The 17,200-nt window shown below is 38.4% G+C and overlaps 2 protein-coding genes, 1 non-coding gene and 2 pseudogenes across 3 annotated transcripts; 4 read left to right on the forward strand and 1 right to left on the reverse strand.

Moving 5' to 3' along the window:
- The first annotated feature begins 739 nt into the window (after window positions 1-739).
- Window positions 740-4,087, forward strand: LOC125206442 (calmodulin-binding protein 60 A-like; annotated as a pseudogene).
- Window positions 4,088-4,601: 514 nt separating this feature from the next.
- Window positions 4,602-6,845, reverse strand: LOC125204010 (uncharacterized protein At5g50100, chloroplastic-like; annotated as a pseudogene).
- Window positions 6,846-10,068: 3,223 nt separating this feature from the next.
- On the forward strand, window positions 10,069-12,790 carry LOC125204708 (succinate dehydrogenase subunit 7B, mitochondrial-like). Its single transcript, XM_048103424.2, has 5 exons — window positions 10,069-10,341; window positions 10,564-10,639; window positions 10,747-10,815; window positions 11,816-11,918; window positions 12,523-12,790. Exons 2-5 carry the CDS (start codon window positions 10,583-10,585, stop codon window positions 12,585-12,587), a joined length of 294 nt encoding a protein of 97 aa, XP_047959381.1. The 5' UTR covers window positions 10,069-10,341; window positions 10,564-10,582; the 3' UTR covers window positions 12,588-12,790.
- A 1,343-nt stretch (window positions 12,791-14,133) lies between these two features.
- Window positions 14,134-17,115, forward strand: LOC125204863 (putative late blight resistance protein homolog R1B-16). Its single transcript, XM_048103619.2, has 2 exons — window positions 14,134-14,664; window positions 14,779-17,115. The coding sequence occupies exons 1-2, from the start codon at window positions 14,151-14,153 to the stop codon at window positions 16,629-16,631; spliced, it is 2,367 nt and encodes a 788-aa protein (XP_047959576.2). The 5' UTR covers window positions 14,134-14,150; the 3' UTR covers window positions 16,632-17,115.
- LOC125208709 (U12 minor spliceosomal RNA) lies at window positions 16,787-16,959 on the forward strand. Its single transcript, XR_007174191.2, has one exon. It is a non-coding gene; the product is annotated as a U12 minor spliceosomal RNA (small nuclear RNA).
- Window positions 17,116-17,200: the final 85 nt, after the last annotated feature.

Genomic DNA, 17,200 nt, shown 5'->3' on the forward strand with positions numbered 1-17,200 from the left:
TTTAGCAAATCTCACCGAAGATCATCTTCAATATCATAGTATCTTCTATTTTAGTTAGTTACCTTTATTTATTTTCCATATCTTTTATATGCTTTTATTTAATTATCTTGCTTGATTAACAAGATATGTGTTAGGGTTTAGAATTCTATAAATTATAAAATTCTATAGTATTTTGAATCATTGAGAAATATAAAATAAACTTCTATTCTCATTCTTGTTCCAACAACCCTAGAACTCATACTAGGGAATTATCTCTTTTGCTCCGTTCAATCTTCGCGTGCTCTACAAACCTCTCGATAGGGAACTTAGACCCTATCACAATACATACTAAAATACGTATATTATGTTATTCCATCGATATACGTAAGCTCCCATATTGACTAAAGTGGGTTCCACGCGCTTTGGTGACTCGAGCTCTCCACCTTCATTAATCCATCAAACTCCATGAAAATGAAGCTATAATTACTCCGCTAAACCTAATTCGAAATCCCATTTTAAAATTCGTACCTATGGATTAAGTTGATCCCTAAAAATCGAATATTTTTTGTTCAATCTACAGTCTTTCTTGGACTCATTCCCGCCCTTCCATCCCCTCAAATTCCAAAAAAAGAAACATCCAAACCAATTAACTCACCAACAATAACATGCTGATGATACTTGTATTGTGATAGTACCTGTATTGTTTTTTGTTGTATTGTTTTCCCTAAAATATTAATTTAATTCTCCGTAGGACCACCGGATGTTTGGTGTTTTGGTTCCCCCAATAAGCAAATTTGCTTCCGATTCTCTCCCTTAGGCACCCGTGATTATTTTATTTGCAGATATTCACGCATTTATAGTTTTATACAGTACCCAATATTTACCATCTTTTGCAATTTTAAAACGTCGGAGGCCATGGTTTGTGGGTGGTGAAGTTGTCGACATGTCTCATAAGCGCCACGGATGAGAAGAAGGTGGCTCCATCGATGAGAAGCGTTTGAGGAAATCTCATTCTTTTAGAAGGTAGTTGGATGGCTCAAGAAATTTTTGATGATTTTAGGCACATGATACGTTATGTGTTAGTCATTAGTATGTAGAGGTGATCAACTCTGTCTTGGAGATTTAATTGAGGATCAATTTCTGTAACATAATAGTAGTATAGTAGTTTCTGAAAATTGGTTCATCTAAGGAGAAAGGTAAAATGAGCTTTAAGATGTGCATTTGCATGCTTGTGTTAACTCATGGTATTTCAAGGGGGTAAGTTGGACTGTTTGATTCCCAAAGGCCAAGTTCATTGATCTTCATCTTGGTTCGTCGGAGTTTCGATAGTACTAAGATGTTCAGTTTGCTAATTCACCTTTTTTGCTACTTCTCATAGTGTAGTGCTGGAAGTGATCAACTTGATAAGAATGCAAAATCTCATGAACCCATTGTTGGAGCCTCTGATTCGCCGAGTTGTAAGTATAATTGAAATGTTTGCTCTTCATATATCTGTGATATACTCCCTCTGTCCCATTAGAAATGCAACGTTTTCCTTTTTGGATTGTCCCACTAAAAATGAAACGTTTCCTAAAATGGAAACATCACTCTCTCTACTTTTCCCCCTCTCTTACTTTACTCTCTCTTCATTAACTCACAAAACAACACTTGCATAAAATCCTGTGCCGAAAACTAAATGTTTCATATTTATTGGGATGGAGGGAGTATATTGTTTTGACCATTTCTTGTATTTTTGTTTTTCATTCCATTTATTGGGAGCATATATAACTTGGTCAGTTGATATCGTTACCACGTAACTCGTCATTAAATTCGTGGTGGCAGAAGCCTATGTTTTACTCCATATATTTCAGAAAACAACGAGATACTCTATTGTTTAACACTCAGAAAAGAGATACTCTATTGTTTAACACTCAGAAAATTGATTATCTGCTTGCATCTAATTTGTTTTAGTGTCAGAAATTATGTTATCTTGTTTGTTGCACACCTTTTCCTGATTCCATCAATTAGATGTCTGTATTAATATCATCAACTACTTAAAATTGTGTGCTCAATTACTTCTAATATGTGTAGGCTATCTAGTATTTTCTTTTCCAGGCATAGGTTTTGATTGATGAAGGAAGACGTTTACTAATATTAAGTTTGTTTCGACTCGAGCTCTCAGGTCAATGAGGAGGTGGACTCAGCATTAAAGAAGTATATAGTTTCCGCCACACGGTATGCCACCAGTCCTTAGTTCAAAGACACAGTTTTATTCATCGGGAATTTTCATACTGTTCATACACCATTATGCCCTTTGGATCAAATTTGCAGGAATTCTGGGAAAGAGCCATGCTCTTCTGATCCAAAGAGTATACAGTTACAGTTGTTGTTAAAAATTTTTAATGCTATATTTCTTCCCATTTTCACTGGGATCCGTATCGAGGGAGACTCTGGCACAAGTGTGGAAGTTGCTTTAGTTGACGTTCATACTGGGGAAGTTGTTTCTAATGGTGCTTAGTCCTCTGTAGATGTGGAAATAGTAGTACTTGAAGGATATTTTGATGGTGACGAGGGAGGTAATTGGACCCTCGATGAGTTCGCAAATAATATAGTGAGAGAGCGGGAAGGCAAAAAGCCTCTTTTAACCGGAGATGTGATATTGACCCTTAACAGTGGCATGGATCTGTGGGTGATATTTCATTTATGGATAATTCAAGCTGGACAAGAAGTCGTAAGTTCAGATTGGGGGCTAGATTGCTAGATGATGCTGGTGGTCTCAGAATAAAAGAGGCCAGAACAGATCCCTTTGTTGTCAAGGATCATTGTGAAGAATGTGAGTTCACTTCCTTGTCAATATGTTTTTTATTTATAACTCTCTCTTATTTCCATTGTTGTGCATTCGTTATGGCCGATGAAAGTGGAAACATAAGAGTTATATATGTAGATGTCTATAATGTGCAACAGTAGAGAGAATATTAGGGCCATGTTGGTTGACCTTTTTCCATTTTGTATTTCGCCTTTCAAGTGTACAAGAAGCACCATCCTCCATCCCTGACTGATGAAGTTTGGCGGCTGGAGAAAATTGGAAAAGACGGAGCATTTTACAAACGCCTGAGCAAGGAAGGAATTAGGACCGTGCATGATTTTCTGCTCCTGTTCTCCTTGGACCCCACAAGGCTTCGAAACGTAAAGATACTATCAAACTCATCATATATTCATAATCATGAGATATGTTTAATATAAAGTTACATTAAGATCCATAGCAAGTAATAGTAAAAGTTGTTGAAATTCCTGTAGATCCTCACGAATGGCATGTCCACTAAGAAGTGGGAAGTCACTATGGAGCATGCTCGGACATGTGTACTGGAAAAAAAGTTGTACATGTACAACCCCGCATCTCCAGGACAGAATGGTGTTGTTTTTAATGTAGTTGGACAAGTGGTCGGGATATTCTCCAATGGCCAGTATGTGGCCTCTGATAAGTTGACCGATGATGAAAAGGTTACCTTATGCTATTTATTTACCTTTTTATTATTGATGTGTAATATTTTGATAGGATGAATTACTAATTATATTGTAATTGCATTCGGTGTTGAGTTCAGGCAGATGCTCATTAGTTGGTCACCTCCGCATTTAGATTTCATGAGAAAATTGTGATCATAGACGAATCGGCCCTTAATATGCCTACCTCTTCGCCATGCGTATCTAATGCTGAACCCTCCCAAACTTGCTCTCTGAGGGTAGTTACCAGCAAGATTCAACAACTTCTCAGAAAATGAGCACATCCACCTACTGTCTACTAGTAGATTCTTCCCCGGATTTTATGCAGTCATTCTATCCCTTTGGAGCTTCCAATAGCTTCGACTACTATCTTCCTAGTATCGACCCAATGGAAATTAGGTATGACCAGCCTCTAGGTTTCCCTAGTCAGGTCATGGACACCTCAATTTGCGGCACTGATACCATGGCCGGGGCATTCTCCCAAAGCGAGCATTTAAAGTATTTTGAGCCAGATTGTTCTCTACGGAGTCCCAATGATAGAAGTCATAAAGGGTGGAACTTTTTGGCGTGCGTATTGAGATGACGGTTCTCTGTGAAAAGAATCGTGTCTAGGAAGAGCCGGTGCTAGGTTGATATCTTGATGACATGCCGCTGTTGGTATATACACATGTTCGTCGTGACCATTCATTTGTCGAATGTTAAAATGATCTGCCCGACTAGATGTTGCGCGCAGTTATTATCTATAGAGAAGTTTGATGGAAGCTTTTATGTATAATTGTTAGTGAAAATGGGCATTCATTTATTTAGGGGGTTGAAGTTGAAGATATTTCTACTACTATTGGTATAAAACAGATTGGTTAATGAGGGTATTATTTCTTTCAATGCTTGATTCAAGCCAGTTTTAGTATTCCAATGCAAAATGTGTGTGAATTATTCTTCTATTTGTTGTCAATGCATTGTCTGTTTACGTCAATGATATTTGAGCAACTATGAGTAAATTCTAAATACTATATAATGAACACAATTTGACACAAATCATTGATTCTTGAATATTGCAAAAACTTTCAAGGAGATGCTATTACACAATATACTTGAAAAACACTTAGAAGAATACTTTTATGGGAAAAAAAGATCAAACAAGAAACATAAACAGAAACCTTTTAATACTAAAAAGATGTAACATAGTTACTAATCTGTATATACATCCGTATGTTGTGAAGTTTATAATCTATGCAAAAGCGAATACCCAGCCCTGTTATTGCAATGCCTGAGAATCATAATGCTTTGCATCTACATTTTACAAACCTTGTTGTCTTCACACATTTCTTTCTGCAAAATAAGTTAACAAAATCCAGTCGTTTAGTAGTTTCAAACATACAAATTTTTGTGATGCACTTCAATTCTCGTATGCCTGACCTACATGCTGTGGTAGCACTTTTCGACTATAAATAGCGTGGAAAAATAAGATGATATGCGAGATTGAAAAGGATGCATCATTCATGGATGCAAGCACATGCATACTTTTCTCCTCCTTGCCTCCAAAACTTCTTCTAGCGGTGGTCGGCCTGTGCAACGTCATAAATTTGTAAGGCATCAACATCAGTGAAGATCGAGATGTGGTAAAGGTGTCCAGAAAAAAGGAATGCACCTGTGACTTGAATACGATATTTAGCCCAAACTCCATAAAAAGCATCTGCAATGCTTGCAATGTGTGGGTCACACATTGTCATCAGTTCACTCAATAGATGAAAGAAGCTTCCAGTTGAGGAAAGAGACAGAGGATAACAGCACATTATTTGAAGATGTCGAAGATGGACTTACAGGTTCGTATTTTGTAATGGCATAAACTCATCCCAAACCAACTGCTTCATAAAGTTTTCTGAATGCCAGCATAGTGAAATCTCTTGTGTTATGTGTTGCTTGAAAGTTGAAAGGCAACTCAACAAACTCAACCTAAATTCAAGAAAATTAACTTTCGGACGTACTTATTCTATGAGAAGTTTGTATGCATATATCAGCTACAAAAATATATATAAATGTTTATTTATGCATTCAAACATCGACCATAATAGTACTATTTGATAAGGTTGTATGAACACTCATCAAATTTAATAGTACTACTTGTTGTGAAGAGTGAATGCCGTTTCTGAGGGAGGTTTGCAACTTGCAGTTTCTAAGTTGATGATATAAAATTTTATCTGCACACATGACTAGCATTACATAGGATAGCAATATCAAACATCTAGGAACGTGTGAACTACCTTAAAGCCACAAGTAAACTAGATAGGACATCAACCATCAGAGAGTACTAGGAGTCCATTATAGGAAGATTTAACAGGAACATGTAAAATGAAATAGAGTTGACATGAAACTAAGAGTTAGAACTATAAAGAGTGAAACACATAAATATTAACCTCAACATCTTTCACAACAGTGCCATCTGATTGAATTGCGTGGATTTGTCCCACTACCTGTATTTGGAGGAAAATCGGAAAAAGTTAGCTACAGCAGAATCAAAAGAAGCATGTCTGTTGTAACTAACATTGCATTTCATCATTTTAGACAACCTTGGCTCATGCCCTTGAAGCCAAAAACAGATAACTCTAAAGATTCTTTTGCAAGATTGACAAAACCAATCAATATAGTAATAACTAAAAAGGATGAGAACATACAGTTTCATAATCAAGGCCTTGATTGTCCTCTGGACTGTTCTCATCCGAGCTCATGTCCACGAATTTAATAGTTCGGTATCCTTCATTCCTCTCCCTCAGCATATTAACCTGGTAACAACATGATTCAAGGTAAAATTCCTTTTCAAAACACTAATAAATCACATAACATATCATGATTCGATCCAACGATCACGAAAAATATCGTTACAACGTTGTGATTACCTCCCTCATACATAAAGAACACTCCCCATCATAAAGCATCTTAAACTTCCAATTCTCGGATGATCCCTCCCCACTTTCTTTATTCAGAGGCTTACTATCCACAGCAGATCCATTTACTGCTCAAATTGACAATCTCACTCCTAGAAATGACGAGAAAATTCAAATTCAAACGCTGTCGAACTCTACTCTCCAAATTTACACTCCAAACTTAGTCATCGGAAAGGAAAAATCATACTATCACATAGTATAATCGAAGATTTTGCCAAAAAAACAACATCGACAAAAAATTAAAGCCGCAAATCACTCACAGAATATTAAATCGAAAACATGTATGATATGTTCATACCCGATTTATAGCGAGGAATAAGGGATGGCTTGAGCAAAGGGATTGAAGCAGAGACATTGTGTGATGTTGAGAAATGACGAGGGACGGAAAAGAGGCGGGTGTTTGAACGTCTTCCAACAGAGATTGCTCCTCGTAACGCCATCAACGATTATTCTAGCTTTCGTATAGAGAAATGCGGTTTCAATTTCCATATTTTTTCGCTTGTGAGTTTTATGTTGCTACCAACAGTTTTGTGCTTACGTGGCGCCACCGTCTTCATTCAAATGATTCGCGGGCGTCGGGCGGCGCTGAATTCGGGTAGGACTGTATTTGGCCCAACCCAACCTCATATTATAAAGGGTCAAAAGTGATAATACATAAACAATTTGGCTATTTCGAAAATAAAAAGAAGAAAGCTTCCCACATCAATAGTGTGTGCACAAATCGGGGTAAGAGCATCTCCAATAGCGGCTAGCCCACCGGCTTGCCGATTCGCGTCGCTAGCCGGTCAGCTAGCCGAACCATTGTAATCGGCCAGCGCCTTTTCGGCGAGAAAATAGGCGAGTGCACGCCGATTTGCGAGCGCTGGCCACCATTGTGGCGTGCCGATCGGCCAGCGCAATTTTTTATTTTTATTTTTTTGAAATTTTGAAAAACTATATATACGCGATTTTAGTTTCATTATGCACCACTTGTTTTAACAATTTTTCTCTCTCTCTAAATTTCTGTACAAGAGCAACATCGAGCGATGGACAACAACAACGAGTCCAGTCCGGCGACAAGCGGATCTCAGACTCCCACGGTACCCGTGGGGTGTGGATGGGGCCAGATGGGCGGGATGGGGCCAGATGGGCCAAGGGTTTAACATCCCTTGGCAACAGTTGATGGGGTTGATGGCGGGCGCGCAGGGGGGATGCAGTGGGGGATGTCGGGCGGGGGGCAGGCCAGCGGCGGGCAGGCAAAGCCGGGGTGGGGAGGTATGCCCCAGATGCCGCAGCAGATGCTGCAACAGATGATGGGGATGATGTCGGTATGGCAGGGAGGGATGCAGCCCGGGATGCAGGGGTCACCGGGGGGGGACACGGTCTATCGCCCACTCTTGATTTTTTTGACGGCTTCATCTCACACGTCGACCCCAGTGGAGACGCAGTTCATTGGGGATGACCGGTTCTCATTGCATGAGCTGGGGATCGATATCGGGGAGGCGGACACTGCCATTCCAGCGGGGGAAGTAGGGGGGTTCGGGCCGCGCCGAAGAAGAAGAAGACCAAGGGAAAGAGCAAGGTGGTCGGCGAGTCGTCGCAGCTGGCTGTTGACGACACCCCCACGCAGAGGAAGTGGACGGAAGAGGAGTACGTCGCCCTAGCCAAGGCGTGGTTGTCGGTTTGCGACGATCCGCTGGTTGCGAACAACCAGCGGATCGTCAACATGTGGGCTAAGATTAGAGCAGCCTACAGGAGGTACTTCCCGCACGGAAAGGACTTCACCGGGGAGGAGTGCCGGAAGGAGTGGGAACGCATCAGGGCCGCGGTCGGCCGATTTTCGGGGTTGTACGCCAACGCCCTCCGCATGATGAATAGTGGGCAGATTGAGGAGGACGCCCGGAGGATAGCGGAGAGTCAGTTCCCCAAGCCGGGGGTTTATAAGGAGTTCACCTTCTGGGAATGTTATCTGGTGCTGAAGGACTCCGAGAAGTTCTGGGCGGGGGTCGACGCTGGGTGGACGAAGAAGCAGAAGCTGAACTATTCGGCAATTACAGTGGCAGCAGTGGCGGTTCCCACGACCTCCCGCCGGATGCTGAGGAGTTTCCGTCTCCTCCATCGTTTGCTCGCCGCACTCGCCCGGTTGGCCAAAAGCGGGCGCAAGGGGTAGCGAGGGGATCCCCCCCTATCGCCCCAGGAGGTCCAGTCGGCACCCCCCACCCGCGTAAACCTTATTCTCGGGTCAAAAAATGCGGGAACAGATGTACAAGGTCTTCCAAGATTGGAGGGCCGCAACTGACCCCACGGAGAAGAGTTTTCTTCACTCGATGCTCGAGAGCATGCGGGTCGATTTGGATACCGCGAGGGCACAGATGGGGGGCTCAGACGCGGGCTCAGATGCCACCGATGTGGAGGTCCCAGATGGCCGCGGCAACGGCGGCGACGGCGATGAAGAGTAGAGAGAGACGGGGCTCGTGTGTGGAAGCCCGATTTTTTTTTAATTATGTACTTTTTTTATCTATGTACCTTTTTTATTTAAATGAAATGAATGCATTTTCCCGTGTATGTCTCGTAAATTTAATTCCGTAAATAATCGTAAATTTAATTGCGTAAATGTAGTTGTTTTTGAATTATTTTTATTGCGGCTAGCCTGTTGCTGGCCTTAGGCTAGCCTATTTGATTAAAATGATGATGTGGCAGGTGGAATTTTAGTGCTGATGACGTGGCAGAGAGAGAGGCTAGCCTGTGGCTGGCCTATTGCCATTGTGGATGCTCTTAGTGTTCCAAATTGATACGTTTTGTCAAATTCCTTTAACACCGTTACTTTCTTAGGAATATTTTCTCTTTTTTTTATATATATATTCACTCCCAAATCTCCATCCATTTTAATATTAGAATCAGAATTCCCCTAAATCTCCCACCATCTTATATCTATAGACATAAAGACGCAAGAATATAAGCATAAAAATGTTCTTGACTCAATATCAGTATGAAACCTTATTCGTACAAAATATTCGTATGAAAAGTACTCTTATCACATTTTTGCCATTTGCAATAGGAGAGTGATCAAATGCTAACTCATCATTTAATTACTAACTACAATTAATTTAAGGCTATAGAATTTTAAAAAACGTATGGTCTACAATTTATCACGTGTAATTTTCGTTTTTATTAATTAAATCAAAAAAGATAAAAAAAACTCCAAATTAGGATTTTGGATGAAAATGTCAATACAATGTTTCGAAAATATTAACACAATACTTTGAGAATGTCAACCCAATGCTTTAAGAATGTGAACTCATGGCTAATATTGGCATTCTACATGTATTATATTGACATATTTTGTATAGTATGTTTACATTTTCTGCTATACGAAAAAATTAAAAATTTTTGAATTTTTTTAAAAATTTTGACGTCGGAACATATGCATGTAGGATATCGTTGGAATCCTTATAAAATTATCTTTAATTTGATATATGTTATATGAATTTAAAGTTTTGGGATTTCTTTTAAAAGTTAGTTATAACTAAACATGTAGTTAATTGACATTAATACCCCTATTGATATTTTTTGGAATTAATTATATAGCCTTATTGACGTTTTTCGTTGATGGTATTGATATTTAAGAATTGGTGATCTAAGCCTTTAATTTAAATATAACATTCTCCACCATCTATATAACATTCTCCACCATCTATCACTGCAAGTCTGCAACACTTCCTCCTCTCTTGCTCTCACACATACAAAGCAGCCCACCAATCTCCATCTTTCCCCTTCCCTTTCTTCCCAACAAAATTTTTTATCGTATCCAATTAAGTTTTTTCAAAGCTTTTGTAAAAGTTTTATAACTATGCATTGACAGAGAGCAATAAAAAGAAAGGGAAGATCCATGAATCTGGAGAGAGAAAAGAACGATCTTGAGTTCTTTGGAGTTCTTCATAGTGATTTCTAGCAATACACAGTAAGTCATCTTCTTGCTTCTCACAGTGATACTAAATTAATTTGTAAATGGGAAGAAAAAAGAAGAGAAGTAACTGTGTTAAAGGGATTTGACGGAATGTATTAATTTGGAAGACTAAGTAAATATTTCGTATGAAATATATAATTTAAAATTTATTGTACTAATTGAAGCAATAGCGAAACAAATCTCAGCAAACTGTCTCTTCTATCTGAACCCTTGTAGAGGAAAAGAGGTGAAAAACATGGCGTTTTTGCTCAACAAAACCGCTCTCTCCGCACTCCGGTTCAATTCCAGGTACGTCTATGAGCTTCGCATTTCAATTGGGTTTTTTTTCTCTCGTGGTGTTCAAATGTGGAAATAATCTAGCTGTAAAGTTTGATGGGTTTGATATGACAATTTGTACAGAAATCAAATGATTCGCTGGCACTCTCAAGGCGTGGATTTCATGTGGAGCCAGGGATTCGCGAGAAGGCGGTGAGTGATTTATACTTTGTTTCATTTTGGTATTGTATTTATTTTTATTTTCATGCTAGATCGTATTTAGTGTGGATAATTGGATCTGAATTGATGCGTGGGTAATTATATGATTCTATTTTTATGATTGATTGTGAATTTTTAACCGAAATTAAGAGTTTCAGCTTTTGGGTTTGCGGAAAATCTTTTCATTCTGTGCGATGTTAGATGTTTCATCTGTATTGAACCAACCGAATATGGTTCGAGATGGAAAATAAGAAACGATAAGCAATTAGTTGATTGCCTCGTATTGATCATAGTCTGAAGTTCAAGATCGAATTTTGGATTGTGGATATAATTAGAGGATTTGAATTTGTATTGAATCTATTGATAATATTGAATTACAAAAGGGTTTGTTGTTTTACTTGTGCCAATTCTGGTTCTTATTTACAAAATTACAATGATTACAGCAGTGTTATGTTTCAGCTGTGGTAGCACGCATTCATACTTCATTTATAATTCAGTCAAGAGCTTAATCTACTGGAAAAGAAGCAACATAATTTGATGAGTTTACTTTTCTCCCTGAGATATCCTATTTTTGTAATTGGAGCTGGCTGGGAGATACATATTCTTAAAGGGCATTTAGCATATCTAATGATTATCTCTCTCTTTGAACTTCGATGTTCTTGATTTGTTTTTCTGTTCATCCCTCTAATAGTTCTTTCTTAAATTTCCAATACAATGTTTTCTGCCTCGGGTCCCTATCACTTTGTTGTATGCATCTTCATGTTTCAGTGATCACTTCTTTCTTTCTCTCCATCTATATGTATTTGGAAATTATATCGAGGGTCTGAAATAGTATGTTTTATTGCTTGCAATGTGGTATGATTGAGTTGATAAGATTCCAGAAGGATTTGCATGATGATATCTTTTTCCTGGCTGTTGTATATTTCCCCATGCACTTGTGGCTTTTGTCCCATGTGGTATTTACCATATCTTGAATGATTGAATTGTTTTTCAGCTCTTGGCAGAGGACTCTTCTCTAAAACGCTTCAAATCACATAAGCAAGGAGTACGGCGACTCAAAGTTGTAGGAGATATTCTTACCGTTGTAGTTGTAGCTGGTACGTTTATCCTTTAACACCAACTCCCAATTAGTTTATCTACTCCGTAGGCTGTATAGCTCTTTGTTTTATGGTTTTTACCTTCTAGAACTTTAGTAATGCAGTTGACCAATAAACCTGAAATGTGTCGTTATCAGCTATCCTGATGATTTTGTATGACACCAGCAAGCAATGCTTTTAAATATGAATTAACTTGATCACCTAGTCTTCTAAAACATTTAGCTGGGATTATGACTGACAAACAAATCCGTAGAAATGCTTTTGTTTCCAGCCTCGAATATTTGAAAAGTAGCATTGGTTGAAAAACTTACTAGTTTTACTGTAAAACAGCTCAGTGGAAGTGTTTTGGTATTTATGTATGCAATATAATATGCTGCAAACCTTTTGTAAAGTACTCCATTATCTAAGCAGTCATCAGTTGTATCAAGCCATAAGGACTTTTGCGTTCTACTCCATTTGAAATTCTTACTTCAAGAGGGGGAATCGTTTTACTGTGGTTTCGATTGTTGAAAAGAGTTACTATGCAATAAGGTTTGTCTAGCTTCTTGTCATTTAACAGGGTATCTGACCTCTCTCTCTTCTTTTTTGTGATGCTTGTGCTCAGGATGCTGCTATGAGATCTATGATAGAGCAGTTAGGCGAGAGGAAGCTCGTAAGAAGGCAACTTAAGAGTGTGCGCTGCCCGATCAGTCAGTTTGATATTTTTGCTCTAGCAACTTGTTCGAACTCTATTGCTGGTTTGAAATAAATGCAAAAAAACTCGTGGTGCTTTTTAGCTACAAGATTGCAAGTTGAATTTTTTCTGTATTGTACAGATGCAATTTATTGCATTAACTTGCTCACAAACTATATAATACTTGTGTTGAATCTCACTCCGGAAATCTCTTAAATGACTGCCATCCTGGTAATAACATTATCTACTTGGAAAATGGTTTTCTTAATGAAAGTCTAATACATCCATTTTTCGATTTAGGGGGTGAATTATATTGCTAACTATTTAAGTTGCTAACTCTATTAACTTATCAATACAGTGTATTAAAAATGTCAATACGGTGACATTAAAATGTCAACATTAAATATCAACACATTATATTGAAGTTCAACAAAATTATGTGTTGATATTTTAATGTCATCATGTTGACATTTTTAATACAGCATTGATGAGTTAACAAGTTAGCAATTGATTACACCCCTTCAATCTAATGTTTAAGATTTAGTCCATCGTGATTATGATTTAGTTATTCATATACCACTACCTTCAACAAGTCGTTTGAAAATTTATGCTAGTAAGAATGTCATTAACTTAATTTGTAATGTTAAATGCGTGTTGAAATTATTAAGATTAAAGTCCAATTTTGGTCCCTTACATTTGCCTTAAAATTCTTTTTGATCTCATACATTAAGTTTGTGACCTTTTGGTCCCTAACATATTGTTTTGGTCCCAAACAAGATCACAAGCTTAATGCATGAGATCCGAAAAGAATTTTATGGAAAATGTACGGGACCAAAATTGGAGTGTAGTTCTAGATTATAATTAGTTATTAAGTTGATCAAACATTTTAACTGTTAATTTTAACAGAGAATGTTTATTTTGAACTAAAATAATATATTGAGGACCAAAATATACTAAAACAATATGATAAAGACCAAAAGATCTTAATGTATTAGACCAAAAAGAATTTTAGAGCAAAAATTGATCTTTAGTCGATTATTAAATGAGTCAACATTCGGCTATAATGGGCCACTACTATATCTAGAATTTAAAAGACTCTGTTGATTAGTCGCGACTTGTGAGTGATTAGTGCTTGATGTATAAAAGAAAGTTTAATTTGTCCATTAAAATTATCAATAGAAAAATTCACTACTTTTTTCATGTTTGTTTTACCTATTTTTTTCCTTCTCTAATACTCCCTCCATCCCCGATTAAGAGTTACACATTTCCATTTCGGTCCGTCCCCAATTAAGAGTTACACTTCATTTTTACCATAAATAGTCAATAGGTCTCACATTCCACTAACTCAATTCACTCAAATTTTATTATAAAACCAATATAGAAAAATGGGTCTCACATTTCATTAACTTTTTCAACCAACTTTTCTTTATATTTCTTAAAATTCGTGTCCGGTCAAAGTGTAACTTCTAATGGGGACGGAGGGAGTAATTTCAAACGTACAAACGCTTTTAAGTTTTAACAGTAAACTAATTTGATTTTGTCATCTTCTCAACCGATTAATGGCGGCTTACGCAGCTCTACTTTCTGTTATGAATACCGTTGATTACATCCAAAACCACCCTCAACCTTCAACTTCTCTTGATCATTCCTCAATTCAGTTACTCCGCGGAAACATTTGCTTCTTCCTTGATTTTATAGAAACTTATTCTTCTCATGGTCATGGAGGTATCAACGAAACTGTCGATGATTTGGTGAATCAGATTGCAGCTGCAGCTCATGTCGCTGAAGATGCATTCGAATCCCACGCCATTTCTCAATTTCGTGATGGTGGTGACTCTCTCGATCTGCACAAGGTAATTGTAGCAATGGATCTTCTCAGAGATAAGACGTTGAAGGTGAAAGAGGAAAGGGGGCTCAAACATCATCAGCCAACACCTAATTCATCAAAACCCCCAATTTCTGGAGAGACAATTATGGTTGGATTTGATGACAACTTAACACAACTCCTGGATGTGCTTACCGGAAATGAGTCCAGCCGCCAAATCATCTCAATCGTCGGCATGGCCGGAATTGGTAAGACTACACTCGCCAAAAACACTTTTGAGAATTCAATCATTATTAGACGCTTTGATGTTCGTGCTTGGGTGTCTGTTTCCCAGGATTATAATTTGTCAAGTATTTTCCTAGGGCTTCTTTCTCCCCTAAAGGAACTCACTAGCAATATTGAATTGGTTGCCAATGAAAGAGATGAGTATCGATTAGGAGAGCAATTGTATAATACTTTGGTGGGTAGGAGATATTTGGTTGTGTTGGATGACATGTGGAGTGTTGAAGTTTGGGACAAGATAAAGTTCTACTTCCCTGATGATGGCAATGGGAGTCGCCTCGTTTTCACTACTAGGTTTTCAGATTTGGCTGTATATTGTAGTTCGGTTTGTGTTGAGATGAATCTTTTAAATGAGTATGAATGTTGGGAGCTATTATGTGTGAGGGTATTCGGACATGTAGATTGCCCTGTTGAACTAGAGCTAATTGGGAGAGAGATTGCTGCAATGTGCAAAGGGCTTCCTCTGTCAGTTACTGTGATTGGAGGGCTTCTTCAAAAGTCAGCTAAGACAGTTGAATATTGGCAGGATGTATTAGTGAATATAAGATCAGTTTTGAGTTCCGGAGAGGGTGATCATTGCTTAAATGTGTTGTATTCTGGTTATACCCATTTGCCTGCTCATCTAAAGCCGTGTTTTCTTTACATGGGGACGTTTAAAGAGGATTCAGAGATTCAAGTCTCGCAACTCACCAGACTTTTGGTTGCAGAGGGGTTTCTAAAACCAGAAGGTAATCGAGTCTTGGAAGAGGTTGCGGAGGATTACTTGAAGAATCTCGTTGATAGGAACCTTGTTGTAGTTGGTAAGTTACATAAGAATGGAAAAATTAGATCTGTTCAGATTCATGATCTTGTAAGAGATCTATGCATAAGTATAGCAGAAAAAGAGAAGTTTTGTCCTGATGGGAGAGTTTGGTTTACGAGCAAGGATTCTTGTGTAGAAGATGTGTTGCAGAAGTGTAAGCTGCGGTTCTTTGCTTACAACACACTGTCTTTGAACTCCTTGTTCGTGCTTCCTTCTTCAATATCCTTGCTTTGGAATCTGCAAACATTGATTATTGGAGGAATAGGATATTGTCTAGTTAATGCACCAGTTGAAATTTGGAATATGTCACAACTTAGGCATGTTGTGTGCAACAATATTCATCTACCCGATCCTCCACCAAGTGACGGGGGTGATGGCTTTTGCATTTTGAGAAACTTGCAAACACTCGTGGGAGTAGTGAATTTCAGATGGAGCGAGGAGGCGTGCAAGAGAGTCCCCAATGTCAAGAAATTGCACGTGAGGTTTCATGATAGCTTCGCAGGTTATGAAGATTGCTTGTACCTAGTCTATCTCCAGAATTTGAGGTGTTTACATATGCTTGAATCACTGAAGATACAGTTCCCTTTCTGTATATTGCAATATCCTATGGATCTGCTGAGCAAAAGGCTCAGTTTCCCCACTTGTCTAAACAAGCTGCATCTGATAAACTGCAGTCTTACTCGAGTAGACCTGGCAACGATTGGTTCGTTGCCCCATCTGCAAGTTGTTGAGCTAGAACACATTTCTGTTTTGGGAGGTAAGTGGAGCGCTGTGGCTGGTGATTTTCCTAGTCTCAAGTGTTTGAGAATCAACAGCTGTGATCTCGTGTATTGGGGTGTAGAGGCCTCTGCTTTTCGAGTCCTTGAGAGGCTCGTTGTGGAGGATTTGTGGCAGTTGAAAGAGATCCCTGCAGAGATGGGAAAAATATATACACTTAAACTCATTTATTTGCATCACTGCTCCGAGTCTGCGGCCATTTCAGCAATGGAGATCAAGAAAGAACAAGAGAGCTTTGGGAACGATGACCTTTTGATTCAAGTCAACATCTCTTTCTACTCCAGTTATGGTTTTCTGGTAAGGGCGAAAGAAGAGGGCTTACCCATCGATGTTATGCGATACAGGCCCTTTTGATTATATTAGAAACAGCCTGTTATGTGTGCACAAGAGTTACAAATGGCAAATGTACTCAATAAATTTGATGTATGTTTTGTCCCACATCGAAAGTGGAGAGGAGTGTTGTATGAGTGAATCAGGTATAAATAAAGAGGGAGGGATGTGGAGGAAAATTGCCTTAAACTAATGAGTAAGGAAAACAAAGCGGCAGGTGAGAACCAGCCGCCGCATCTCCAATAATGGTGCATGAATTTATGGAGGGATTATAGGCTGGCCGGAGGGATTATAGGCTGGCCGATGCGTAGACGCTGCCTCTTTTGCAGAACTTGCTCAGGCGGGCCTCTCAATACCCACCCCTATTTCAGTTTAGTAATTTTAATCTTATTAATTAAATTATTAATCTTTAATTAGCCTAATTTAAACTGGAATATTTGTTTTTAAACCATCATATACTTTTGTTGATTACTTGATTTAATCATAAAATATACACTTAGTTGATTTATTAATTTCTCTACATAGAATTTAGAAATTATATTTGTTGTTGTATATTAAGTTTTGAATGAAATATTTTGTCCGGTTAGACTTCA

Source organism: Salvia hispanica, chromosome 6, assembly GCF_029641045.1.
Source record: "Salvia hispanica isolate PSC_SH4W2 chromosome 6, Shi_PSC_v1, whole genome shotgun sequence".
NCBI classification, from domain to species: Eukaryota; Viridiplantae; Streptophyta; class Magnoliopsida; order Lamiales; family Lamiaceae; genus Salvia; species Salvia hispanica.